The sequence below is a fragment of the Carettochelys insculpta genome, chromosome 6 (genome assembly GCF_033958435.1).
Source record: "Carettochelys insculpta isolate YL-2023 chromosome 6, ASM3395843v1, whole genome shotgun sequence".
NCBI classification, from domain to species: Eukaryota; Metazoa; Chordata; order Testudines; family Carettochelyidae; genus Carettochelys; species Carettochelys insculpta.
The window spans coordinates 62718490-62746253 of NC_134142.1; the positions used below are offsets into that span (position 1 = coordinate 62718490).

The window sequence follows — 27764 nt, forward strand, 5'->3', positions numbered from 1 at the left end:
GTAGTTATCACTAAAGCTGATGAACATTTTGTGATGGAACATTTTTCTGTCAGAAAATGCTGTATTGTTGATCTTGAAACTTTCCAAGGACGTGCTGATTCCAAAGAAATTTCATTAAGAAAAAAATTTAAACAAAGTGATTTGTTCTGATCCAGAATGAGAACAAATTTTGAAATCAAGAGAATTTCCTGAGTCAGGAGAATTCTTATTCCTACTTAGCTGTAGCAATCACTCCTTACTAGTTTTTATTTCTTAGGCTATTAGGTCTCCTCCTAAGGTTTGCAAACAGCCTTTCCCTTTACACTGAGCAGAACCAAAATCTCAGCATTCAACAGTAAGGATGAATATGCTAAGTGACAACAACTAGTATAAGGAGTATTACTTCCCTCTATCTGATAAAGGAGAAAAATTATATATACTAGGAGAGAAGTCTTCTGCCAGGTGGAATGGAGAGAATTAAGGACCAATGTGAAATGTGATCAAAGGGACCTCAGGGCAAACATGTTCCTTCTATCTAGTCAAAACTGCCTCAGTCCCCTGTCTAGCCGAAGAGCTGCAGTTCAAAGCCCAGAGACATAAAAGTAGATTGGGAAGGGTGAAGCCCCTACTCCTTTCTTCCACCAATGTGTGTTATTCTACAAGATTTCTTTCATACTGTGACTGGTTGCTTTCTAGCATATTTTTCTTGCATTGAAGAGTTGACGGCCTGTGGGGTTTATTGATAAGAAGAAAGTAGGAAAGATTGCTTGAGGAGACAGGTGAAAAAGGAGTTTGTGAAAGGACCGAGGGTATTTGGCTGTTGGGGACAGGGGCAGCTTTCCAGATGTAGGGGGCAGCACGATGGAAGGCAGGAAGCTATGAAAAGGAAAAAGAAACAAAGGGCCAACCTGTCCCTGGCTCTTGTGGAGGAGAATGGGTACAGGGAGGGAATAGTACTTACAGGCTTGTACAGCCTCTATATTCCCCAACAGCACATTGGGGAACTCAGGGATGGTACAGTTTAGCACAAAGGCCACAGTAAAGCCAGGGGCCTGAAGGGGCAGAAGGGAATGAGAGGGTAAGTTGGAGTAAATTCTATTCTGGTCTTTATAGGTTTGTTCTCTAAGTTTATCATTATAGCATCTGACCACCTGCCAGTAGTGTGGTAAGCAACGTGACTAATATGTGTCATAAGTTGTCTGGTTTCTCCCAGAGGAAGAAGCATTGCAGTGCAGCGTTTTGTTTGGACAGAGGTTGATGGTTTTTTAATTGCCCTGGTCTGATGTTAGAGAAGAGAAGGTCAAAGAAGTGGGCCTTGCTCATAAAGTTGAAGGTGATGAGGTTTGTGATGACCCTTAGTCCCTGGGACAGTTCATTCTACAGCTTGGATTGGTCCCTGAGAGAACTCTGTCAGTGGTGCAGATGTGCCTGGCTCTTACTGTTGAGAGTTCCATTGTGCCTGGGATTTTAGGAGGATCTTTTAACTATCCTGGGCCCAGGCCATATAGAGCTTTGAAGGTAAGGACTGATGTCTTGAACCTGATTCAGTAGTCTGATTCATTGCGAAGAGCAGAGGGCAGGCTTGATGTAGCCTGTGTTGTCATGGCATTGTGCACTAGTTTGAGTTTTCCTAAGCCCTGAAGGCTTCATGTCTAGGTATTTTGCATTCCTGTAGTCTAGATGAGAGCTGATGAAGGCATGAATAACAGGTCTGGTCATCATCCACAGGAAGGGGACGGGCACTTTCTCACCCCTGTCTCGTTGAGGTTCGGCTTCTGCCAGCTGTTCATAAGTAGTCACCTTTGCAGTAGCAATGTGGTCATATGTAGTGACAGATAACTGCATATTGCTGGCATTTGAGACCATATCATTTGTCCAGTTCACCTTCTTGCTGCACAGACTCAACAGATTGTGAGTTTAAATTTAATATGTTACATGAGGTATTTTGTCTAATGTGTTTTCGAGTTATGCATGTACATACTCAGAGGCCAAATTTCATAAGCATGGCAGGGGGTGGCCCCTGATGGTTTTTCTCTCTCATCTTTTTCCAAAGAGGTGAACTGTGTACACTCTGCAGTGGTTTGTTTAGGCTGAGTTTGGGGCTTGTATTTTTTTTTCCCCCAAGTGCACAGGTTGCTCTGTTTATGTTTTAGAAAATTGGTTGAACAAACATTTGGAACAGAAAGTGTTGAGGTTTTTGATACCTCATGGCTCCTGTGCGAGATGGTTCCACAGTCTTAGATCAGTCTTGAAAAAAATCCTGTCTCCTGCACAGATGAGTTTTATCTTTATTGTGAAGTTCTCATGGGCCAGAGAAGTGCAGTTGTCAACTCTGGTCTTCATCCCTGAGTGCTAGGTGGTCTTTTAGATATACTGGATCCAAGCCACTGAGCTCCTTTGAAGACAGTGACTGAGACTTTGAACTTGACTTGATATCAACACAAGTAGATGATAAACCCTCCCTGCTAGCCCCTTTCTCAATCATTGTGGATGTTACGACAGTTCTTCATATCATTCAGGGCCCTAACTTGTGCATCATTTTTGACATGCACATCTCTGTAGCTCCTCTTTTCCAGGCTATGATTAGGTCTTATAGATTTTTACCATGTAACGTTTCTAAGGCACTGCTTTCTTATCCATCCACATGGCTAAAACTCTTGCCCAAGCTTTCATCATTTCTTCTCTTTGTTATTGCACCTTCCTTCTCTCAGTCCTTCATGAAAGCACTCATGCCTCACTCGTATACATTCAGAATATAGCTCAAAGAGAATTTTGCTACCCCATTGCTTTGACATGGTCACCCCTTTCTTTGTGTATCTCTACTGGCTCCATCTTCTCCTTCATATCAAACATAGGCTTCTTATTTTCACTTCCAATATCCTTCATGTCCTCTTCCCATCATACATATCTTCTCTCATATGCTATTTAAAAGTTATCTCATGCCTCTGATCAGCCCTGATGCTAGCTTCCATCATCTATATGTTAAATTTTCAAAAAAAGCTCTCATGGTTCCTTCCATGCTGCCCTTCATTCCCAGGAGGAGCTTCCTGTAAACATCCACAAAATGAACTCATTATCCGCCTTCAGAACCCTCCTTAACGTTCTTCTTTGCAGTGAGACGTATAAAAACTTGACTACCTATGAGGCCAAAAGATGTGAGCTATACATATGTAATTACACCTACATTGACTCTGAATCTGTACAAATGAGTGCTATTCACTGGCGTGTAGTTACTTTGAAAGACAGGAAAGTACTGTGAACACAGGAAAGGGATGTGTGCTCCAGAGCAGAAGGAAAAGTATAGCTATGGGAATATTGTGACAATCATTCAGGAAATGTATCCGTGCTTATGATTGTGAATGAGCTGTAATGTCATATAATTTACTATATTATGAAGAAGCCAAATCTTACCATTAGCTCAAGCTAAAATGTTCAGGCCAAATTATCTTAGTTACACGGGGGTGAACTTGGAATAATCAAAGCCTTGGTTCCATTGTGAGGTTGGATCATTTGTTTCACTTGAGCTTTTTGCACTGAGTGCAGCAGAGATGGTTTGGTTAGCTCCAACAGCCACCTTCAGCTGATGTGTATTTAGCTCTGTATCCAACACTGGGGCTGCCCTAAACCAATACGTCCACTTTGATGAACTCTCTCTCAATCGAAAGGGGAATGCTCTAGCCCTTTTAAGGGAGCCTGCTGGTGTACTAGATGCGTACGCTATAATGTCACAAAACCCCAAGGGTTGGGGAAGCTGGTCACAGTCACGATGGTCAGAACTGACAGCTTACCATTGGTCTCACAGACATTCATCCCTGATGCCATTCAATTGATTCATCCTGCAGCAACTGGGGCCTAGTTGTTGTTTACCCAGTACAAGCCCAGGACACATTTACTGATAGTTATTTAAATTTCTTCAGTGTAGACAAAGTCTGAGAGTAGAATTTGGCACAAATTGAGCTGGTGATATTATTAATTATAGAACCTGGAAATCCAACTAGAAATGCTGATTGTATATTCCAGCATTCACATGTTAACTAAATCTTTGCACATGAAGACGTGTGAGTCAAACTCTTATGATTGGCTCAGCAGAACAATAAAGAAGCCAGTTTCCTTGTTAATTAGGCCTTGTCTTTATGGGGAAATTGACTGTCCTAGCTATAGTCACGTGAATTATTCCCGAAGTAGACTCATTGTGGAACAAAAATACTGTTGTCTGGGAATAGTGTGTCAACACAGGAGAGTTATTTTGCAGTAGCTGTATTATATCAGAATAGGTATGCTGCTCAGTTTCCCCCATGTAGATTAGGCTGCTGACAACAAGCTCTCTACAGTAAATACACACCTAGATTAAGGATTAAATCCCCAGTCTGGATGGGAAAAAGAAATCTAGCTATTAATGCATCCAAGTTTGTGTGTGCAAATGTGATTTTTTTTTTTGTTTTGTTTTGTTTCATGGCAGCCCGTTCTGGGCATGCTGAACTCAGGCCGTCTTGAGGACTGGTGAAAAACAGGTGCTAATTCTACAACTCTGTAAAATGCTCTGAGATGGGCGTGGAAGTGGTGTTAGAAACCTGTTAGATACCCAGATGATATTGTGGGGCACGTTATTCAAGTAGCTACATGCTGCCTGGGTCGGTATCGCATAAGGCCCAATTTTGGCTCATGTTTGAGCCAATGTTGCAGGGTTTCCAGCAGGTCTGCAGTGTAACCATGCTTGACACTCACTGGTGTACCAGGAAATATGAGGAAAGGGGCTGCATTGAGGTAGCTATAAATGCTGTGCCCGATTATAAATGTTGTCAGAGGGTGAGACCATCGCTTCTCCCAGATGATATCTTCATCCCGCCAAGTCGTGTGCAATAGCCTATATTGCACTCACCGACATAGTGTCTTGGTCTTAGAGTGTGGGTCCTTCATTTTACATTACTGGAGCAGGGAGGGAAACCATTTTAAAACCTGTTTTCTGATGATGGTGGTACTCTTGCAATGCAACCTTCTATGACAATCAATAGTTGCTAGCAGAAGAATAAGAGCAAATAGTAAATAGGCCCTTTTCTATTCCATTTGGAATGTGCGTCATGGTGTAAAAACAAAAAGAAGTCCTGTGGAACCTCAAAGACTAATACATTTACTTGGGCCAAAACTGCCATGGGCTCCATTCTACAAAAGCTTATGCCCAAAGGGATTTGTGAATCTTTAATGTGCCATAGGACTCCTCGTTTTTCTTGCAGAAACAGACTGGCATGGCTACCCCTTTGAAATGTAATGCTATGTTGTTTTATGCCAATGAAACTCAGGTTTGGTTCTTCTGCAGATCAAAACCTCTCCCAACTGCCTGCTCTCTGTGACAGTTGTCCGAGCCAGGAACATCACCTCATGTGACCTGTGTGAGTTCTGTTCTTCCTTCAATACTCTCCAAAGCTCACTGACAGTGAGCAATGTATTTGAGAAGCAAATGCAGTATAACCAAAGAGGTAGCACCTGGATTGTTGCTGGGAAGGATATCAAATGCCTGAAGTATCTGCAGATGTGAGTCTTTTTCAGGGAGTTAGTGGGACAGGAGGTTCTCAGCTGCATTTCCTTTTGATTGGCCTCACGGTCTGTCACTGCAGTCTGTTAATCTGCTTGAGACTGTTTGTTCATTATTTGTGCATGGAGATAAATCAGATCATGGCCTGGAGTTTCACTAGCCAGTCTGTATCAAGTGGAAATGTTCCACATGCTTTAAAAGGCTATTGTAAGGACAACAGACATTCAGAATCGCAAGTGTGTCACAGGCCAGCATAGAGAATGCTGAGCAGCCTAACCCCCTCTATTTTCTGGGGTCTCCGCAGCCCCAGATTCTCAGCCACAAATATTTATATTGGTTTCCCCTTGATAGGAAAAGCAACCTGCAGGCCAGTACCCTTGCAAATACCCCTCTTAACTGGCATTCCCTTCCTATGTGTTCCCTCTCCCCATGTCCTCATATGACCCCCCCCCTTGAAAGATGTACTGTGGCACCTTCTCACCTCCCACTTACAGTGATCTTCCATAGTTGGTGAGAACCCCATTTGAATATCCCAACAAAGCCAGGCACTTTGAACCTCCATTTCCAATTGTTTAATCCCCTTGTCCTGCATTGTCTCTTCTTGTAAGCATCCTTGACTTGCCCAGTCACACCAACTCACTCCAAAATGTACTATGTGAGTTAGGGAAGTTCGTCTGAGAGCCCACACATCTCACTTCAGAAGGTCATGCAGAATCCTGGGCCAATCCCAGCTTCAGGACAGACCTGACCCTGTGTATCTTTGGGTGGCCCTTTGTGTCTTGAAGTTTTTCAGATATAACGTTTACAACTAAGCCCCTGTGCAAAAAGGCAGTTGAGTGAATTTCCACAATGATTCAAATAAGCGTGTATTATTTTGTTGCATCATAATAAAAATTAAAAAATAGCTTGGAGCTTCTGAAGAGCTGCAAGTGTTCCTTGTCCTCCAGGACATGAACTAATCTTTAATGGGGTTAAAAGAAAAATGTCTCTGTGTACTGGTTATGTGGTTATGGATGAGTGCAGTGTTTCTTGTACCTTCTTCTAGCACATAAGGTATTAGTGTCAGAGGGAGATAGCGGATGGATGAATGGAGCACAGCTATGTGGCCTCCCTCCTTCTCTCTCTCCCTCCATCCATCCAACTCTCCTTTTCTGGAATAGACAGTGCTTCTTTTCCCCCCAAAGCCTGCTGGGTAATGTCATTCACCTCTGATTCAAGGACTGAAATAAGTTTTCAGTGTCTGATATAAAATGTTGGCATGGCATTTTTTTCTTTTGCAGTGACTGGATCTGACTGCTATGTGAGCCTGTGGCTGCCGACAGCTTCAAATAAAAAGGTCAAGACCAAAACCATCCAGAACAATGATGACCCTGTCTGGAATGAGACTTTTTACTTCAGGATCCAGAATGAGGTCAAGGTAGTTAAGACAATAAGAATTCATCCTTTCAAAGAGTCCAAAGGCCTCACATTAAGTTCCGTTGATCAAACATGCTAGACAAATCAGGAAAATGGTCTTGAGACCAAACTCCAAACAGCTGAATCTGCAGAATAAAACAGCAGAGATTAAGTGATTTATATGAGACAGTCTTGGTTAAGAAGGAGCTGAAAGCATTGGTCTCTGAATTGGGTGACAGCAAAGGCTGTCGAGAGCGAGCCCATCTCAGGATATAACAGATGATTGAAAAGACACTAATTGGATAATTATGCACAAAACTATGTACAGTTTCTTGGAATTTAGTAACTGAATTCTGCATTGCTAGGTCATGAAGTAATGCACAGCCTCCCTTGTTCTTTCCTTCTCCCCACTGAAAAAAAATGTAAAGAAGGTTGCCTAATGTTTTGTTTCTTTCAGCTGGGATATAGAATTCTTACCTATCTTCCCTTTTACTTCCAGAATATCCTAGAATTGACAGTCTATGATGCTGATTCATTCACCAAAGAGGATAAACTATTCACTGTGCTGTTTGATGTTGCTAAAGTCAAGCCTGGAGAGGTAGTCCGTGAGATATTCTGTTTGAAATCAGAGGTAAGGACTGAAATTTCAGGAATGCTGAGCAGGATGCTGATGTCTCCTCTGCTTCTCACAGAGCAGACAACCACCCCCAACCCATCCTGTTTCATTAAATGTTTATTAGCAGTGCACCAAAAATCTCTTCTCAGAGACTCAGAAAAAAACATGTATTCCCTATTAGCCACCACCTTTGTGAGAGGCCAGCAAGCACTGACAACTTGTTATCAGTTAGGTCTGTCCAAGATAGTGCCCTCTTTTTCTTATGTGATCCAAATCAATAGTTTCCACTCTTTGGCTCAATTTTAGTCTCACCAGGCTCAGAGGGGCTTTCCTAAGAATGTGAAAATGGATGTTGAAAAACCTTTGCCAGGTTCCTTGAGTTTTCTTTCATGTGACTTTAATTTTCATTGAGTAGCAGCAAAGGGAGGCGTAATCTGATAATATTCCAACCATGCGCTGGTGGAAGAAATTCATACTGAAAGCAAAGCTAGGCTTTTTCTGCTCTGAATGAGATGGTAACGATGATTGATACTTACCGTCCTTTTTTTTCTTTTCAGAAACAGGAATCTCTGGAGGTGGAATTCAAGATGGAGAAAATGTGAGTAACGGTCCAAAGTTATAGGTTCCTGAGTGTGAGATGTAGGTCTGGGAAGGTGATAGTAATAAATTTGCAACAAGGGCAAATATAATGTAATATTAGAAATGTATCTTCCTCTTCCTCCTCCTCTTTTTTTTGCAAATAGAGATTTGAGATTACAGTTTGCCTGCTTAACTTTGTTCTATTTATACCTTATCTCAACACGTTGACTCCATTTATCTGCTTTTTACACCTGTTGCAGGTGTCTCTAATGGAGTTTCACAGGGGTCTTTTCTCAGTCTAGTGATATTCAGTATGTTTATCAATGATCTAGATGAAAACATAAAATTATTGCTGATAAGATTTGCAAAATATGCACAAATAGATGGAATAGATAATAATGATGAGGACAAGTTTATAGAAGTCAATTTGCATTGAATAAGATGTATTTGAATATGTCCAGATGCAAGATCTAGGAGTAGAGCATGTGGGTGACTCTTGCAGTATGAAAGACAATATCCTGGATTGCAGTGACACTGAAAGAAATTTAGGAGTACAGGTTGAACCTCTTTCATCCAGCACTCTCTTGTTCCGCAACATTTAAAATCTGGTATGATTTTAGTTAGCTGGATGACCACTTGCCATGGGTGTGGCCAACTTTCTTGTGGTCCCATAAAGTTTGTTTACACCCACCAGTTCTGGCTCTGCATCCTGTGCAGTTATTTAGCTGTAATTTACCCCTAAATCTTTTCTAAGAGCCCAGTAAGCAGTGAAAGTGTTGGTAATGCTGCTAGACAATAGTGACCGTCTATGGTCTGGCAAATTCTCTTATTTGGCACTGTTCAGCTCCCAAGGATGCCAGACTAGAGAGGTTCAGCCTGTAATGATGGATAATTAATATGAGTGTAACGATCTTGGCATTCATGAAATAGCTAACCAATGACTAAGAAAGGAATACAATTTTAATAAAACAAACTGGGGAGTTTCTATAGTGACCTACTACACAGAGCCATGTGATGGGCCCAATCTCCACCTTTGGAGATGGGCACATCTCCTCCAAATTCTTATAAATCTATTTAGCTTTATCTATGAGAAGGTTAAGAAGTGACACAAGCATGTTCTACAAGTACCTACATAGGGAATAGTAACAGAGAGGAAGCCGTATTAGTCTATACACTATCAAAACAAAAAGCAGTCAAGTAGCACTTTAAAGACGAGCAAAATAGTTTATTAGGTGAGCTTTCGTGGGACTGACCCACTTAGGGAAGAGATCTCTGATAATAGATGGGGCTCTACGGTCTAGCAGAAGAGCCAAAGCTAAACAATTTCAGGCTAGAGGTACTGCACAATATTTTGACAAGAGTATCTGACTATTGGATCAATTTTGCCATCACTCAAAGACTTTAAATTCAGATGGTCTTTTTTCCGCAAAAGATATGTTGTATCTCAAACAGAAGTTGTAGGCATGCTACAGGAATCATTAGGTGAAACCCTATGACCTTTGTTATGTCGGAGTCAGACTAGATCACTGTAAACGATTCCTTCTGGTCCAGAAATCTATATATCTATAAATATGTATCTATAAAAAACCACTTACACCTGTGCTTGCTTTACTGTGAAATCAGAGTATGTGAGATTTCCTTCCCTGGACCTTTGTTTAGCTCAAAACATGCTTTTCTGACCAACTGAAGTTGATCCAATAAAAGATGTTACATCGCTTGTTTTGTCTCTCCTGTATCCTGGGACCAGCACAGCAAGTTGACTTCATTACATCTCCCTTGAGTAGTCCCACTGATTTCAATGGTCTCACTGACTTGACTGCTGTGAGCTGTCTCATTGATTTACTCAGAGTAAGAAATGATCACATGTGAGTTTGTAGGGCTGAGGCCTTAAACCAGCAGTAGGCAATAATTTTTGGTGGGATGGGCCTTCCAAGAATTTGGTAAGTGGTCATGGGCTGCACTTTTGCATGATGTTACTGGAGCAGGTGCAGGTTCTAGGATGGAGGCTGTATGCAGAAGGTCGCTCAGGGTAGGGGACTGGGATGCAGGCGGGGGTGTGAGATCTGGGAGGGAGTTTGGGTGAAGGAGGGGGTTGTAAACTGGAGCAGGGGATGAGGTACAGGAGGGAGTGTGGAGTCTGGAAGGGAGTCTTGGTGCAGGAGAAGTTAGGGACCTGGAGGATGGGTGCAGGAGAGTGGAGTGTCTGGGAGGGTGTTGTGACCCGCTGCAGGAGGAGGGCCTGGGGTTTGGGTTGTGGCCTGGGGCAGAGGATTGGTGTGGAGGGCGTGGGAGGGGGTATGGGTGCAGGAGGAAGTTTGCAGAAGGTTTGGGTTACCTGGCGTGGGGGTGCAGGAGGAAGATTGAAGGGAGAGGGGAACTGGGGTGCCGGGGGAGGCTTTGGCTTGGAGGCACTTACTCAGGTGGCTTCCAGCCAGCAGCCCTGCAGGTCCCTCATGCAGCCTCCCTGTCTGCTGCAACCCCTGCACGTCGCTCAAAGTGGCCAGCTGCAGGGGCCATGTGCTGCTTGGAGTGCATTGAGCTGGGAGTGGAGGGGAATAATTCACGTGCTGCCTATCCTACAAACAGACAGATCCTGTTGGCTGTTTTCCAGGCAGCGTGAGCTTTGAGATTGTGCTGGGGGTGGGCAACGTGTGGTAATCTTGCATGTCTCATTGGTCAGAAACCAGGCAATGCATTTCTCTGCTGTGTGGCCTCAGGCAGGATGGAGTATAGCCCTTTAAGAACCTGCTCCGCTCACCCCCATGATAGGCTGTGCATGGTCTCACCGTTCTGCTGAAGGGCAGGGGAAGTGCTTTGTTTTGGTTTCTCAGTATGATGACAGCTGTATATCTCTGTGGTCTAATTTTTGTTTACTCTGCCTAGTGAGTGCCCATATTTCTATTCCATATGTTAGGGCTCTTAACACACACCAATGGTTTGTGTTATGTTTTAAGTAAAGAAAGTGTTTAGTCTTAACTATCCAAGTACAAAAATCCTTCTGCTCCATGAAATGTGGTTTTGTTTTGTTTTTTTTATTCTGTTTTTCAGTCCTGGTCCTCCTGAGCAAATCATTACAAATGGCGTCCTAGTAGTAAGTTTAAATTGGACTTTTTTCCTCTGTTCCTTCACTATGTGGCTTCCCTTCTTTTGTTTCTTTTCCCTGTACCGGAAAATCCTTTTGGTACTTTATACAGAGGACTTGAGTGAAAATTTTTAGTAGTAGCATGGGTCTAAAATAAGGAAACGAAGCAGGGATTCCCGGCTAGTGTGTTTTCTGCATTTCATTCTCCATGCACAAATAAAAATTCCTATACGCCATGTGTGAAATCCTGACACGTTGATGGGAAAACTACCATTGATTAAAATGAGTTTATGGTTTTGCCCATTCTGTGGTTTGTAGAAGCAGCAGTGTCCCAGATCGCCAGGGTTTCCCAGGCAGTGTTTCTTTCTAGATCGACTAGAACATACATAACAAGAGCATCTGACGAACTGGGTCTTTGCCCATGAAAGCTTATGCTCCGAAATATCTGTTGGTCTATAAGGTACCATAGGGCCTCTTGTTGTTATGTATGTTCTAGTAGATCTAGAAAGAAACACTGCCTGGGAAACCCTGGTGATCTGGGACACTGCTGCTTTTACAAACCACAGAATGGGCAAAATCATAAACTCATTTAAATCAATGGTAGTTTTCCCATCAAAGTGTAAGGATTTCACACATGGCGTGTTGGAATTTTTGTTTGTGCATGGAGAATGAAATGCAGAAAACACCCCAGCTGGAGTCCCTGCTTTGTTTCCTTATTTTAGAAGCCTCACCTTCACTCTGCCCCATTTAAGGCCAGTGCCTACCTGCCTCAGCTTCATTGAGTCACGCATCTGACAAAGCAGGTCTTTGCCCACGAAAGCTTATGCTCCAAAATATCTGTTGCTCTATAAGGTGCCATAGGACCTCTTGTTGAAGATGCAGACTAACATGGCTACCTCTCCGATGCGAGAACATGCATATTCACTGTGAGAACTTTACTCTCTTTACTTTGGGTCCGATTGCTTTTGGCCATGGTGTGGCATCACAAGGGTGTGGAGAGTGCAAATATCTTTCCTCGCCTTAGGCTACCTTCTTCAAAGGACAGCCACAATGTGGCTGAGGCAGGCAGGCACTAGTCTTAAATGGGGCAGAGTGAAGGTGAGGCTTTTAACTCTAGTAACCGCATGGAATTTGGAAAGAGGAGCACAGGCTGGAGGAGGAAAGCATTTGGAAGAGGCATCTGGACATCTGTCTGCATGCATGTGGTTGGAATGCTAGTGGAATTTCAGCCACGCTTAATAAACAGCCAGTTTAATTTTTCAAGCATGGAGTCCTCTCGTGTTACTACGTAGAAGGTGGTACATGAAATACTGCCCAACCTCCTGGGCCATGCCTCCCAACAGTCTGGGATTTTGCAGTGCTCTTGCATTGACCCTCAAAGCCCTCTGTCTTGCTTGAAGGCCACTTTGCCACAACCCCTGCATTTGAGTGGCACTGTATCCTGCTGCACTGGCTCACAGCACCAGCCAGGTTTAGCTCATTTGCTTCTCTGTGTCCTCCTGTGCGGGATGGACAGGCCACGCATGACTGGCGCTGTCTCACTTGAGCTGGTGGAACTCCTGAGAGGTATATCTTTTGACTGGCCCAGGGCATAGGGAGCACAGATGGCATCTTACCAAGTAGTGGAAGAGCTGTAGGCAGCACAGACTCTCTAGTAGCCTCTTCTTCCAACTGCCAATCCTGGATATTTCCTCCAGGCACGTTTTACCCCTTTCCCTTCATTTCCTAAATAAGGAGTAAGCCTTGTAATCATATGGCCGTAGATTTTTCTCCAGCCATGCTGTCTGAATGTGTGTGTTAATGACTTAGTGTTAGCGGTCCCTGAAATGGCCCAAAGAGCTACAGGAGCATTAATAATGCCTTACCAATGGGAATAAATCAGAGGGAAGAAAGTTGAAATAACTTTGGTCCAGAACAGTGGGAAGCTGGCACTCCTTGGTATGAACCTCACAAGAACCCATCAGCTGTCCAGCCTTCACCCCCAGTTGAAACGTTCTGAGTAGATGTCTTTATCACCCACTCTTTCACTGATTGTCACTCACAGTCACGTGAAGTTTGCTGCTTAGAAGTTCAGGTGGACAAGGAGGAGAATAAAAAGTACTTGAAAGGTGAGTCCATTTCCTGGCCAGGGTTAAAACTGACACCTTCTACCCTTTTACTAACTTGTTATTTCCAGCTGCAGTCATGGTATCTCTAGATAAGGATTGTTTCTAAGTAGCCCTTTGAATGACAATAAAATATGGTTCAATGAAAGTCTCTGACCTGCCTTTCTCAGCATCAGTCCTCTTCCAATTGCAACTGTTAACTTTGAAGAAAAAACACCTTGGTGGGTGGGCGAAGGTGGAAGAGGACCCCCTCTGTGTCAGCAAAGGGAAGGCCAATGTGTCTCAAATTTCCTTTTGTTGAATGAGAATACCTGTTGTTGGCCATTTTTTTCACTGACTGTGGCTTGTGAGAGCTGTTGGTGTGGAAGGCTGCTGAAGGCTTGTGTGGAAGATTACGACTGCATGGAAGGAAATGTGTTGATTTTGGTAGGGGTTGTACCCCCCCTGTGGAGGGTAACATTAGTGAGTCTACTCTACAAGGCTCAGCTAAGGGCCATGTGCTGTAGCCTTGTGTCTTTAGCTGTAAGCACCCCAGGTTCAATCCTGCCAGTATCATAATCTGGGGCTCATCCTGGATGAGCGGCTGAGAGGTCTCTGGAGCTCAAGATGCATGTCCTCAGGTGGGGGAGTATGTAAGGGAGACCATGGATGGAGAGACTAATGAGACTAGTGATTTGCGGCTTTAGTTAAGGGGGCCTTGGCTTTTAGCTCATGCAGTTGAAGCCACTGCCTTTAGCTCCAAGGATCCCAGGTTCAATCCAGCCTACAGCCAGCCCATGCATCCTGGCTGTCTAAATCTATTTTTTTCTAGAGAATAAAAATGTTGTGCTTACGGTGGATGCGTCGTATGAAGGAACACAGAAAACCACTATGGACTCAGACACTTTCCACTTTCACTGCATAAAAAGTTGGGAGCCAATACTAAAAGCCAAGCTGCAGGTAAAGCCCTCTGTTCATTAGTATTTATAACAACTCTCCAACTGATTTACCAAGGATCAGACCTGCTCATTTGTTCAACAGACTTGAAAAGTTTCCTGCCTGCAGATAAAACAATTAAACGTCTCCTTCCTCCTTCCAGAGTGTTTCAGATAAGGAAGGCAGTGAAGGCAGTTCAGATGACTCCTTAACAGTACCCCTGAAATTACTTGCTGTGGGAGAGAAAGTGAAAGTACACCTTCTTGTAGGACAGGTGAGACCATTATCATCTCCGTAAATTTTTATTGAAAGGAACAAAGATAAAGCTTGATTGACTGAATAAAGGAAAATAATAATTTAAGCATTGTAGCTATTGGTAAATTGTTGAATCTGGTGGGGTGGGCTGGGAGCTAGGATCAAGCTGTCAGGTTATTGAGTCTTTGTAAATGCTATGCAATCTTGGAACATACAGGCTACGTGTACACTAGCACACTACGTCGAAGTAGCCTATTTTGAAGTAAGGACATCGAAATAGGCTACTTTGATGCGTATCATCTACACGTCCTCTGGGGCTGGTGCCATTGATGTTCAGCATCGAAGTAGCGATGGAGAACATCGAAGGGAGCCGCCCCAGAAGGAAACAGAGTGTCAACACACACAAGTGCTCCCCATCAAAGTAAGGGGCCAGCAAAGCCCCACGCTGCTCCCTTAAAAGGGCCCCTCTCAGACACAATTGGCCTGCACAAAACGAGATCCACGGAGCTGACAACTGGTTGCAGACCCTGTGCATGCAGCATGGACCCCCAGCTGCAGCAGCAGCCAAAAGCCGTGGGCTATGGGCTGCTGCAAGCAGTGACCATAGAGTCCCGCAGGGGCTGGACAGAGCGTCTCTCAACCCCTCAGCTGATGGTCGCCATGGAGGACACCGCTATTTCGAAGTAGTGGGACGTGGATCGTCTACACATGCCCTACTTCAACGCTGAACGTCGATGTAGGGTGCTATTGCCATCTTCGGATGGGAATAGCGATTTCGACGTCTCGCCACCTAACGTCAATTTCAATGTCGATATAGCACACAGCGCGTGTAGACGCGATGCATGCTATTTCGACATTGTGCCGGCTACTTCGAAGTAGCTGGCTAGTGTAGACGCACCCACACTGTAACAACATTTTGTTGAGCTGAACACTTCAGGGATGTCCCTCTGTGAAGATGACAATTACAGGTGGGTGTACCCCAAACTAAGTTTCCTGAAGAGCAGCGGTAGCTGTGCTCTCTGCCTTGCTGGAGATTTTTAAATGTGAATCTAAAAATGTTTAGCAGATTGACATTTGTCATCCATCCTCTAGTTTGAATTAGACCAGGCAGAGCTAAAGGAAGGCCAGTCCAATCATCTCCTCTGCCAGCTGGGACTTTTCGTCGTCTTCTTTCAAACCTCATGGCAGGCCTGGTGTGAGGCTAAGGCATGAGAAATTAATCCCCAAGGAGCCTTTCTCCCAGGGACAAGGGAACATGAAAATCTTTTTTACTTCCTCTGGTTTCCCCCCTTTTCTAGAAGTCTGTGTTCCCGCTCTTCAGCAGGCCCTCCTTTCTTAAAATTAGCAGCCTTTTGGGAGGACTACGTGACTGATCTTCCTTCTTCCCCTCTCTAGTCTTCAGTGGGCTGGCTGAACCCCTTCCTCCAACATGTCTTGGTGTGAGGGGAAGTGGGGCATTGCTGCTCAGGCTGACTGGGGGCTCCACCAGTCCATTAGGGAGGTGGTTGACTGTTCTATCCCACTCAGTCAACAGTGGGACCAGAAACAATGCTGTCAGTGCCACCCTAGGCTGTCTAGAACGGTTGTTGATGGCAGTAGGCTTATTTACGCCCCTGCTCCTACTCTTTCCCAAGGTTAACAGATGTGATAGGTGGGAAGTTGCTCACTTCAGATGGCACTTCCTCTCATTGTGTCCCTCATATGACTTTTATCTGTCCTTTTAATAGTTCAATTTTTTGCTTTTAGAATGCAAAACTGGAACTGCAGCTCCAAGTAAATGATTGGTAAGAGATCCTCTTTCTCCATAAATTTCTTATTGCTTCCTGGGGCAGCTAAACTCCAAAGCCCATGAGAATGGAGGGTATTCTTGACTTCACCTAAGTAATGCACATCAGTTCAATAAATCACTATTGTGGAGCCAAAACAGAAGAGGGACCACACTCCAGTAAACATTCTTGGGGATAATCACAGTAGGAATGAATACCACGACTCTAAGCGACAAAGGAGAATTTCAGAAGTATTAGGAATCTAGCTGTAAAGACCGTAATGTGAAAAGTGAGACAATTTAAAATACGCAGGCTGGAGCCTTCTTAAACGTAGCACAGCAGAGTTGGAGGAGCAGGAAAGCAAGAGAGGGGAAAACCGGATAGGATTTAAATGACAAGATTAAAAAGGTTTTTCAAACCAAACGGCTATCTTCCAAAAATGGAAATCCAGCGCAAGGGAAGCCAATAGAAAGGAGCAACAACTAGGAAAAGAAAAATGAATAAGGAACAGAAAATGCAGAACACAGTCTAATACACTTACATAGCTCAATTGTGCAGCTTCACATGGAATCCTGTGGTTGGTTCAGGTCGGCAAAGCTCAGAAAAATTTCCAGAGGTGGTGGTGACAAAGCTAATCAGAGGTATGAAGAGATTTCTCTTCACAGTTCAGTTGTCTTTCAGTGACTGAAGTGCCACATATGCTTGGAAAATGAGCTTGTTGTCAGGCTGGTTATACCAAATATGTGCTGAAATTCCATTAATCTCAGTGTACTTTCTAATAAAAAATACAGAAAGGCTACCAAGCAAAATCAGGAAGAACCTAATGCCAGTGGTTTGCTCTCTGGCTGTCGGACTGGTTTTTGTGTCTGTAAAACTGAATGGAGAATCCTGATTCTTTATAAATATTAACTAAAGCTGCTAAACTGTTTGCTTATGTTTTAATAAGCGGACCTGTGTGATGACGTATCATTATGCATGTTCCAGCCCAGAACATCTAGATGTGCGTTTAGGGTATAATCTGTGTGCAGAGGAGCAAGAATTCTTGAAGAAAAGGAAAAAGGTGGTTGCAAGTGCCTTGAAAAAGCTTCTTCAGTTGAAGAGAGATCTGCATGAACATGAGGTTTGTGAGTTGGTCAGTCTTGTGACTGGGGTAGGATATGGGAGGGGAAAATGTATTTCAAATATGGTGAGTCCTGAATCGATGCCATTTCCAGTGAGCTTTCTTCTTCAGTCCTTCTCTGTTCCAAACAACTCCATCAACTTTGAGGCAGCTGGAACAGAACTGCAAAGTGTCATATTGGAAAATGATTAAGGATCTTGGAATTCTAAGTCAAGTTAAAAATGCTCTTGTGTACTTCCTATGTATATTGGAGCAGAGCAAAAATGGAAGAGGAAGTCCAGCCAGGCACCCCAGTCTCTGGGAAACGGGGACACACGAGTCCTGGGTAGTGAACATCCATAAGACATTCTGCCTGCACTACTGAATTGAAATTTTTCTTTGTTTTTTTTTTTTACAAGAAGTTCTTGTTTTTCCACACCGTCTGCTTTGCTACTAGGAACCAGGATGCATTGTTAATGTAACACTTCCCTTTCTAGATGGGTTTTTACTAGTTAAATAAATAAGAATAATTTCATGTAATTTGAGTATTCCCTCTCCCACACTTTCCCTCATTCATAGCTCATGGACTAGCAGCGAGCAGATCACACTGTCCTTGAATCCTTTCATTATTTGGCTGCGAAGAGGAAGGAGATTTTGCAGACTTATTCAACATTTTGAATGATTTTTAAGGTTTAATTGAGGCTAACAGAACCCATATACCCTCTGAGGTTCACTCCTTATTGTCCATGACTGAGATGCCTCCATTGAGGACTGGCTAAACATTGATTCTATGTAACCACTGTCCAGTGATACCGCTGAAGACTGAGGTTGGTCTTTTCTGGGTAGGCAGGTAGCAAAAAGTTAAGGTTAATGCTTGTTTTTAACAGATCCCAGTGATAGCTGTCATGGCACCAGGCGGCAGTGTCAGGGCAATGTCAGCACTGTATGGCCACCTGTTGGGTCTCCAGAAGCTGAATCTCTTGGACTGTGCTACATACCTCACTGGTACCTCTGGCTCAACATGGTGAGGACAAGAGAAGGGCTTTATTTATTTTTTTAACTGCAGCTCCACAGTGGTTGCGGCTGCAACATTTCAATGCAGTGACAAATGCCTGTAGCTTACCTAAATCCTTCATATTCTTGAATGGGTGTAGCCCATTGCTAAGACTCGGAGCTGGTGTTTAAAACAATTTAAGTTTTGCACTGCTAAATCACTCCGGGTTTTGCTTTTTTCCAGCTCCTCTTGCCTGAAAGAACTCCAATCATCATAGAAAGCCTTAGAACTCAGCTTCTACTTGCCCTCACACAGAGATGGCCTGTGCTCTCCCCCGCCCTACTTTTGTGTACTCCCTGTCTAAATTATGTACATAAACAGAGAAGTTATTTAGCCTTTATTGAAGACACGTTAGTTTCATTGCCTGACAGGAACACTTGCACTGTAAGATCAGGCTATTTTAGATCTTTTTTATTGTTGAAAACACCACATTTATTTAATCTGTGCCAAAACTATTTAAATATGTTGAAGAATCACTTCTTCATCTGCCTGGATCTCTTATGTTGGTGCTTTTAAAGTTTGGAACTTTTAAAGGGCAGCGTCCTGAAAACTCTGCAAAACTCTGTGCGTACCTTGGTGGAGGGAGGGGAAGCATCACTGTGCAACTGATCCAACTTTCAGTCGTGGCTCTGCTGCGAAATTTGGGCAAGTCACTTAGTTCTGTGGTGCAGAAACTTTTGCAGTTTTGAGATCTGATGTCATGCTGCACTGGAACAAAAGCCAAACATTTGATGATTTTTGTGGAAACGGAATTATATTGAAGTGCCTGCTTTTGGACTGAAACGTGACACTTTTATTTTAGATAGCGGAGTGCTTACGTCACTACCTTGGGAGACAAAGGGTTTACGTCCCTGTTATGTTAAAGTTTAAAGCAAGCCAAGGCAAGGACTTTGAACCTGGTTCTCTCACGAGAAAAGCCTAACCGAGCAAGCATTCACTCAGTCTCACTGTTTTTCCCATTCCCTTTCGAACGAAAAACAGCAAAACTGGTTTCCTGAAATGTTTGACTTTTCTGAGACAGCATAACTGAGTGTAATTTCCATTTTATTATAAATGTTCCAACCAGATATCTTTAGGACAGAAATCCTGTACCTCAGGAAGTCAGTAGAAACCTGCACTCAGCCCTATGGGGGAGGAACACATACTTAATAACTCTCCACTGGCAAAGTAAGACTAGCAATACTGGACAAGGGGCTCTATCCAAGCTAACACATCCAACCATCTCTAAACTAGAAGCAGACTGTGTCTAGATATCAGCACTCTAGACAAAGAACATCCATAAATAATTCTCACCTGCTTCCTAAGAGTGTTACGAGGTTTAATTCCTCAGAGTTTGTAAAATGCCCTGATGTCCTCAGGTGGACAATACTAAATAATTGTAACATGTTTATCATTAAACCAGTTCTTGCTTTGCTAATATAATCTCTGTGCTTCAGGACCATGACCAACTTGTACAAAAACACTTCCTGGTCACAGAAAACATTGGAAGGTCCAATCAGTCTAGCAAAGAAACAGGTGATGAAGTGCAAGACAAATGCTATTTCCGTGGAGCATCTGAACAATTATTGTGAGCAGATGATTGAGAGAGCAGAAGAAGGACACATGCCATCTTTTACAGAGCTGTGGTCACTTGTTCAGGAAGTGTTTTTACGTGATGAGGTATGTAAAGTGATTCTTGGAGCTCACATCAGCTATTCCATAGCTAAGGAAAATGCTTTCCCTGTTTCTTTGCGCTTTTAATTACAACATGTGTAGGTGTGCACAAAGATGTAGTCACCTTAAATGTAACTATTCAGAAATATCAGTGCATAACATTCACCAAAGTGCCTAAGTAAGTCCTGTGTTCAAAGGTGCTCGAGATCTTCCAAAGCTTCTAGTGACTTTGAGTGCCCCAGTTTTTGAGTGCCCAATTGATTTTCAGAAGATGCTGATCAACCAGCCTCTGAAATTCAGTCACCTGTAAAGGTCTTGCTAGTTGGGCACTCAAAAGTCGATTCACTAAAATCACTAATAACTTCTGCAAATAGGCCTCTGCCTCATTCAACGTCAATTGGATTTAGGGGCTACATCACTCAGATGCTTTTGAGAATGTTATGTGGTGTCAAAAATATCCAGAGAGCAATCAAGGCAGAGATTTGAAGGCCACTTCTGAAAATATGTCCAGTAGGTTCATGCATTTGACATGAAAGCATCTGTTTGTTATTCAAGTAGACTCTGGTAGCTTCTTCTCACTGCATTTCAGATTTACAATTTTCCTTATGGTCTTTGTAATATTTTCTGTCTCCTTGATTAGCCAGATGCAAGTAAACTCTCAGACCAGCGCAAGGCTGTGGACCAGGGTCAGAACCCCTTGCCTCTCTATGCAATCCTCAATGTCAAAGTGGACCAGATGAGCACTTTTAAATTTAGAGGTAAGTTTTCCAAGATTTACCTTAGTTTATGAATTCAGTTCCTGTTGACCAGAGAGGCTGAAGAGTGTTTCAGAGAGGGGGAGGAAATCCTCTACAGCTCAGCCCCAGTTCTCGAAAGCTTACATTTTCCTGATGTAAGGAAGGAATTTGTCCTTATCTTGGAACTGCTAGGGACTCGCTACTTTTTGAAAGTTAGCAAAGATGATTCGGTGGATAATGCACATGGATGTGGACAAGGAAGTAGACTGTTAACTCAGAAGAGTGGAGCATAGATTCCAGCTGAGTCACAGACTTTGGGTTTAACCTTGGTCAAATCACCTAATGTACCTTGTGTAAAATTGGAGACCTCTACAGCTCTTCCATACCATTGTGTACTGGGGCATATAAATATTTAAGCAGACATTGATCTGCTCTCATTTAGAAGCCTGGATCTGGGCTTTAGAGTCTAATGTTAGGACAACATAATTTGAAAATCTTGACCTTACCATCTCAGGTGGTTCTCAGCTTGCTAGCTACTGAAACTGTCTCTTATGGGCCATGCTAGCCTTGCTTAGATTTGCAAATTACCAGGAGGTGCAGCCCATTCCCTGAACCCATTTGAATCATTACCCTATAGAGGACAGCCCCGTATCTGCTGAATGTTCACAGAAATCCCAGGGCTGCTGTCCCAAAGGGAACCATGTAACTATCAGCTTGTCTAATGAAATTTAGGATCAATTCTTTTATATCACAGCACTGAGATAGATTTACAGTGAAAACAGCCTTAAATTATTATCAAAAGAAAAGACTTAAGAGCTAGTGAATAAGGATAATGTAAACAGAAAGGTCACATATAAAACAAGTCAGTGCATGCTTCCCAGAGAGTAAACTTAACTTTAACCATCACTCAAAAGTAGTCTGATGTTACTTAGATATTCTTTGCCGTGTTTCCAATCAGGGCAGGTTGGGATCCCGTTTTCACAAATGTTTGTGCATTGCCTGATTACTTCGTGAGGTGCAGAATCCAGGGGTGTTGCCTTCTGCTTATATCCCCAAAGATCGTTGTCTGCCTCCTGACTCAGGGAAACTCCCTGTGGTTCAGACTCTGAGGTCATGTTTCCCTGTTGACTTTCTAGCTCTGTTAATTTGTATAAAAATAGGACTTCCATTGTATTGACTTACAGTGCTTAGTTTACACATGAACCAGGATAGATAGGTGGATATATGCCCCTTGTCTGGAGGGGGGAAAAGAAAATGTTTGTCAACCCTACCTAGATTCAGACTTTAGAAGCATGTTTTCATTATGTATACACAACTTTTAACGTAATAACTATCCATACATTTCATAATGATTAGCTGACGCTGGCTTTCATGTAAGATCTTGCATGGCATCATTTGTGGATAAATGCCATGAAAGCTCTGTATGGGTGCAATGAGTTTGTCAGGCCTGTTTAAAAATTGCTGTTACACAACAGCGAACCTGTTGTATCATGCAAGCAAGGTCCTAAAAAACTCAACAGAACTTTATGTACAAAAGTGAAACCTTTTTACAATGCTGCTGCATCATTCTGTAGCTCTCACTAAGCCCCCGGCTAATATCCTCCAGTCTCCTTCTGTTTCCTGTACTTCCAGACTCCCAGCAGCCAGTGCTCTCAGTTCTAGTAATTACAAGCAGTATTCCATCTAAAACAACACATTCCCTCCTCCCTTAAGAAGCCGTCAATTATAAAATAAACATTGCTCTAACTACAGCAAGAAATATGGAACAAGCCATACTGTTGGCAGAAATATTACACTGAAAACACTGTAAATACTACATAACATAGTCTCTAGTCCACGCAGGTGGTTGTCTGCGTTGGCAGACCGTCTTTCAAATCCAGTTTCTAGTGCAATGTCTTGTGTTGGTACTGTGGTGAAGTCATCCAACACAGGTTGAGTGTTGGCATCATTTCCTCTTGGTGCATAGGCAGGCGCAAGATAAGAAGCATTCCACACATGTCCATCAGAAAGCCAATAGGTGCAAAGTCGCCCTTTTCTCAATGATTTTAATAGGGGGAGTGAATTTATGGTCCTGTTTGTGTAGAATTTCAGGTTTTCTTATTCTAACAAAGCAACCACACTCAAACTTCGGTTCCTTAGCATCTGGCCATTTATTTGTGTAAGCCTTACGCTTTTCTTGTTCCTGTTCAACTGTTTTTCTCACATCATCCTCTTATGGTGCATCAGGTCTTGACTTCAGCAATCCAGCAATGTTCAGTTTAGTATTCCTCTGTTTCCCATGCAGTAACTCTGCAGGTGATCCCTGGATTGTGACATGTCATGTAGCCCTGTGTGCTTGCAGGAAATCAGTAGTGAAGGCTATCTACGACTGCCCTTCCTGTTTGCAAACTCTTTCAAGCTTCTATTAATCCTTTCAATTTCCCCATTGATTTGAGGGTAATACACGGATGATCTTCTATGTAAAATGTTCCTCTCTGCTCAAAAAGTTTCAAATTCCAGGGAAGTAAATTAACTACCATTATCTGAAACCAGTTCTTTGGGATTACCTTCCTTGCTAAAAACTGTAGAGAGGAATTTAATCACTGTTAACAGAGGAGATTTGTGATGTAAACACTACTTCAGGCCATTTAACTGAAATAATCTGTTAAAGTGATGGCATAAAGACAGTCAGCTGGAGCAGTATCAAAGGGTCCTACCATGTCAATTGCAACCTTTCCCCATGCAGACTCTGGATCAGGTTTTAGTCCAGCTAGTGAAATTGTATGTGCCAGAAAGGAGAGTTCTGTTCCTCTAAATGCAAATTTAGACAAGTTGAGCTTGAGGCCTGCAGCACTGATGCAGTTTAGTACAGACTGCAGGTTATTTTTGTGCTCCTCAGAAGTATTTCCAAAGACAATATCCTCCAGCTGGCACTGAACCTCCACGTTGATTCCTCAGAATGAAGGACGTCATTTTTGGAAGGCACTTGGGGCAGATGCAAGACCATATGGAACATGTTTAAAACAAAATAGTCCATCATGCACAGGGTGACCATTCCTCCCATATGAGGCGGGACAGTCCTGTATTTGGGATGCCAAAAAGGCGTCCTTACTAATGTTGTAAAGGGATTCACTGTCCTGGATTTGGGCCCTCCCCTTCTGACCTTTTCCGCCAGCAGCTACTGGCGGGAGTCACTTCCCTGAGACTTGGGGAACCAGGGGCAGTGTGGGTGACTGCTGTGTCCCTGCCACTTCCCCAGGACTCATCAGCGCCAGCAGCTGCCACTTTCCTGGGGGTTCTAGGGAGGTCTGGCAGCTGCTGCTTCCCCAGGCTGTTGGTGGCTGCTGCTTCGCTGGCGGCTGCTGCTTCCCCGGTGGCTGCCACCTCCTTCCTGGCTCCCCTTCTATATATCAACCTGTCCCATATTTGGGACAGGGAGATATAGTTGCCCTAATCATGTGTAATAAATGCTGTGAGGTGGTGGTATGCGCCCTGCAAATCAAGAGTGGAAAACATCTTTTGCTCCAGAGCTCTGCAAATACTCTGTGTGAGGCAGGGGGTGGCTGTCAGTCACAATAGCTGTATTTGACTCCCTTAAGTCCATCCTTCCTCTGTGTCACCGCTCTAGGTAAAACCCATTCAGTTGAGTCAATCTCTTCAATAATGTCCTTTTGTACAGTTTTTTAAGTTCCTCTGAAACAGCTGCCCTGACTGAAAGTGGCAAGTGCCTTAACTTCTGCCATACAGGCATCACATTATGTCATATTTTAACTTGGTGCATAAACCCGTAAGCACAGCCACGTTTCTCCTCAGCCTGGTCCTGGGTTCCAGCTGAAACTGGAGTGTGTACTGCAAGAGTGCTTTGCAGAGGAAGATCCATTTGTCCCTTAACTACCTTGAGGTTTAAAGCAGCACATAAATCTCTGCCAAGGACAGGAGTGCCTTTATGGACAATGTAGAACTCTGCAGTTGCACAGCAATTACCAAAAGTCACCGTTGCTGGCAGGCAGCTGCGTACTGGAATTTGGTTTTTCACATAGCACACCAAGTGGCGTTTGGGTTCAGTAAGAGGCACATCTTTAAAGTAATGCAAATAGATGGAATTGGGTAGCATAGGTACTGCTGAGCCAATGTCCAGCATTAGCTGAATAGTGTGTGATTTGCCTGAAGATGCGGCAGAAACATTTACAGTGCACATGATCTGTTCTGGAATATGTGCAGTAGTGATTTTGTCCACACTCAGCACAGTAACATCTGGTATGGTCGCTACGTGCACCTGTCGACTGGACTGGCTGCTGCGGCATACCTTAGCAAAGCGCCCTGTGGTTTTCTTTTTTTGCAGTGATAGGAATGAGCTACTTTTTGGAGGACATCTTGTGTAACTTGCGAGGTGTTGTGGGGATCCACAGTAGAAACAGGCTTTTGCTGTGCTTTGAATTTGCTGATTTTTGTGGGTTTTATTAGCTTTTGCCTTGTAAATGTTTGTCTGCAGTGACAGAGAACTTTTCTGCAAAAGAGTCGCAGCCTGGACTGAGCCTCCTGTATCCATACTCATTATTTTGGCTTCTGCTATAGCTGACTCAATCTGGGTAGCAGTGGTTATTGCTTTTTTCAGTGTAAGTTGTGGTTCTAGAAGCAAGCGTTCTCTTACGTGAAGCATGGTTGTTTTTTCAATGAGCTGGTCTCTAATCATCTCATCTGCCATATTCCCAAAGTCACAAGTTACAATCAGAATCCTCAGAGAAGCAATATACATTTTCCCCTGTTTTCCGCTCATGCTCGCAAAATCTGTAATGATGAGCTACTATGCACTTTTGGCACAAAAAAATTCTTTACTGCATTGAGTGCAGTCTCATATTTATCATCTGCAATGGGAAAGGTGTAAAATATACATTGCCTTTCTGCTCCAAAGCAGAAAGTTTTTCTTCCTTCAAAAACCTCTGTAGCACTGATTGCAAACAGATAAGTCTCAAACATCTGAATCCAGGCAGTAGAAGCAATTGGAGGCTCACCTAGGCTTTGCAGAAAGGGTGCGGGTGTGTTCAGAGGCAGAAGAGCCATCCTCATCACCAAAATGTTGTATCATACAAGCAAGATACTAACTAATAAACTTCAACAGAACTTTATTTAAAAAGTGAAACCTCTTTACAACGCTGCTGCATCATTCTGTAGCTCTCACTAAGCCTCCATTTAATCTCCTCCCTTCTCCTTCCTGCTTCCAGATTCCCAGCAGCCAGTGTTCTTAGTTCCAGTAATTACAAGCAGTATTACATCTAAAACTCTACAGAACCTGTTGCCAGTTGGTACTAATTGGCCTCTAAGTAAGGGTATCTAGCTTCATTCTATTCTGGCTTCAGGGCTTCATCAGTGGGTCTTCCTACTCTTATCTGGAGGGACACATCTCCTGAGATGAGAAGCCAGTTTAGTCTCCAGGTATATCATTTCTCAAAATTTAGTGAAGAAGATTGTATATGATAAATCATACTATCTGCAGTCAGCTCTGAGGAGCTGGATGGAGCAAACCTGTTTGATTTGTGAATTGCTTTTGCTCTCTGTGTAAGTTTCTTCTTTTCCCAGTATCTTAACATTATAATAAAAATCTTGTGTGTCATTCCTTCTGTAGAATGGGTGGAGTTCTCACCTTATGAGGTGGGATTCCAGAAATACGGAGCCTTCATTCGATCAGAAAATTTTGACAGTGAGTTCTTCATGGGGAGGTTGGTGAAGAAGCTCCCGGAATCTCGGATCTGCTTTCTGGAAGGTGATCTATTATTTATGGAACGTAGCCTAATGGAAATCCAACAAAGAACATAAACGTGACGCTAGGGAGCCAGTGGCCTATATTGCAATCCTAGCTAACCTCCCTGCCCCCGCTGTGTGTGGCAATTTAGTTGCCAACTGTTCCAAACAGAGTCAGGTGGTGTTGGCTCTCATTCGCTGCTGGTTAGTGCAGAGATTCCAGCTTCTCCTCCGACCCCAAATTTCTAAATACTTAATTCTGTGCCCTGCAGCCCCATATCTACCCACCCCACAGTCTAGAAATGAAATATGTATTCCCTACCCAGGCTGGATCAGATGGTCCAATTTTAGGGATATTATTTTAGGGATAGTCCCAATATTTGGGGCTTCATCTCACATAGGTGTCTATTACTATCCACCTCTTGTTTTGAATTTTCAGGTTTGCTATCTGATTTACTCTGTCCCCAATGCCCCCTTCCATTCTACCCCATCCGCCCCAATGTCTTTTCCATCCCCTGGACCAGTGGTTTTGGACCAGCGTGCTGCGAGAACTGTCCGAGTGTGCCATGGAATTTTCCTGCACCATGGCTCTATGCAAAGCCACGGTGGTGGTGGTGGTGCAATTGACGAACCCTGCCTGCTCCAGTTGAGGCTCATGCAGCAGGCCTGGGGTGGGTCAGTTTCCCCCCATGGTGGCTTTTTTGCAGGTGGACGTGAGCTGATGTGGCATTTCTCTCATGTGGTTGGACTTGCAGGTATCTGGACTAATCTCTTTGCTCGGAACTTACTGGATGGCTTATACTGGTCCTCCAGTCCAGATGAATTCTGGGATCGCTGGGCCAAAGACATGAAAGAGATGGGTATGTAAAAATCAACATGGATTCCTGCTGTGACTGAGCACATGGTTCCCATTACAGTGGTTACCAGCGGGTCCCCCAGAACAACTTTCACTTATAATTTACTCTGATAGCATGACAGTCTTCCTCTTGTGAAATAAATTAGTTCATTCTGCACTGAGGGCATGTAGACTCTGACAGTATATTATCATGTAACTTCTTGTCTGCCACTTCCCCAGATGACCAATATCGTGTTGCCATTGTTTCACGTTTGGTAATGGCACTGGTTCAGTAGCACTGTCTCTGCCTTATTTTTGTGCCTTTGACATGGAAACTCTTGTAAAGACTGTTGAAATGAATCAAATAGGACTGGGAAGCATGAAGGGCTAGTCTCTTCCTACTAGCCAAAAACAACTTGTCACTCACCTTTCCAGTCCTACCTTGT

General features: G+C 43.4%; 1 protein-coding gene across 1 annotated transcript in view; it reads left to right on the plus strand.

The window, feature by feature from the left end:
- Positions 1-27764, plus strand: part of LOC142014465 (cytosolic phospholipase A2 beta-like) — a 64163-nt gene that overhangs the window by 27676 nt on the left and 8723 nt on the right. The window contains exons 2-16 of the mRNA XM_074997055.1: positions 5294-5366; positions 6790-6926; positions 7404-7535; positions 8078-8118; positions 11148-11190; positions 13226-13289; positions 14098-14225; positions 14365-14475; positions 16203-16240; positions 17207-17342; positions 18209-18345; positions 19812-20034; positions 20669-20786; positions 26368-26505; positions 27239-27343. Of these exons, the coding sequence (XP_074853156.1) occupies positions 5294-5366; positions 6790-6926; positions 7404-7535; positions 8078-8118; positions 11148-11190; positions 13226-13289; positions 14098-14225; positions 14365-14475; positions 16203-16240; positions 17207-17342; positions 18209-18345; positions 19812-20034; positions 20669-20786; positions 26368-26505; positions 27239-27343 (1624 nt within the window). The remainder of the gene's footprint in view (positions 1-5293; positions 5367-6789; positions 6927-7403; positions 7536-8077; positions 8119-11147; positions 11191-13225; positions 13290-14097; positions 14226-14364; positions 14476-16202; positions 16241-17206; positions 17343-18208; positions 18346-19811; positions 20035-20668; positions 20787-26367; positions 26506-27238; positions 27344-27764) is intronic.